Below are 1,114 nucleotides of genomic sequence, written 5' to 3' on the forward strand. Positions count from 1 at the left end.
GAGTAGAGAGAGTAGAGAGAGAGAGAGAGAGAGAGAGAGAGAGAGAGAGAGAGAGAGAGAGAGAGAGAGAGAGAGAGAGAGAGAGTGCATGAGAGATGAAACGAGTGATGACACCCACTAGAGAATTTTAACAGTTGTTAACTCTATCCCTTCACCTCTTGTCCGACAGTCGTGGATGTCCTCAGCTACTCACCATCGACATATCATGGACGGACATCTCTGATGCTGGGCTGCAGGCACTCAGTAAAGGATGTCCGCGTCTGCGCGCCATCATAGCCAAGGGCTGCCACTCGGTGAGTCACGTGACGCGGCGTCTAGCCGCTCCATGGCAACGCCGGTTAACACTGCCGCCATGTTTATTTAACGTATAATTTTTATTTTTCTCTCTCAAAAATTTCAATTATTTTATTTCAATTCATCTAATTATTAGCTTTATGTTTAGTTAACTGAATTTAATTGGTTTATAACTGGTTGGTAATTAACTTAATTTTGATGTTATATGGTTTGCCGCACCTGGTTGTTATACGTTTATTTCGTTTGTTACTGTTATTTTTGTGCTTGGTTAATCTTCGATTTAGTTTTTCTTTTACGCATGCTTTCTGCTAAGTTTCTATATTAGTTGTATATACGTTGTATGAAAGTTCTATATAATGAAGTGTCTATTGCGCGAAATATAAGCAAAACAAGAAACAAAAACATTAAAAAAAAATTTCGCCACGACTGTATCGGTATAACGTATATATATAACGTCAAGAGCTAATAAATAAATTATTATTACATAAGATATTATTTAATTAAAATATTATCATTTATTAGCTCGTGATAACGTGAGTATACCGATCAGAACCGACGCGGTTTTGAACAAAGAGAGCATCTCTCGTCGTCGGTAAATGCTTAACGATGTCGGACGACATAATCTGTGTACGCGCGTCGCCAATATTCCATTCACGAGAATGCTATAGATATCCTTGAAGATAGACGGGAGAGAGATAATGGTGTGTGCATGTGCGTGAGCGCGTGCGCGTGCGCGCGTGTGTGTGTGTGTCTTTATGCGTGTGTGTGTATGTGTGTGTGTGTGTGGTGCGTGTGCGTGTGCGTGTGCGTGTGCGTGTGC

General features: G+C 40.8%; 1 protein-coding gene across 1 annotated transcript in view; it reads left to right on the top strand.

Moving 5' to 3' along the window:
* Positions 1-1,114, top strand: part of LOC106818285 (F-box/LRR-repeat protein 2-like) — a 10,139-nt gene that overhangs the window by 4,027 nt on the left and 4,998 nt on the right. The window contains exon 2 of the mRNA XM_014823007.1: positions 170-293. Coding sequence (XP_014678493.1) covers positions 170-293 — 124 coding nt within the window. The remainder of the gene's footprint in view (positions 1-169; positions 294-1,114) is intronic.

The sequence above is a fragment of the Priapulus caudatus genome, unplaced genomic scaffold, assembly GCF_000485595.1.
Source record: "Priapulus caudatus unplaced genomic scaffold, Priapulus_caudatus-5.0.1 Scaffold2136, whole genome shotgun sequence".
NCBI classification, from domain to species: domain Eukaryota; kingdom Metazoa; phylum Priapulida; class Priapulimorpha; order Priapulimorphida; family Priapulidae; genus Priapulus; species Priapulus caudatus.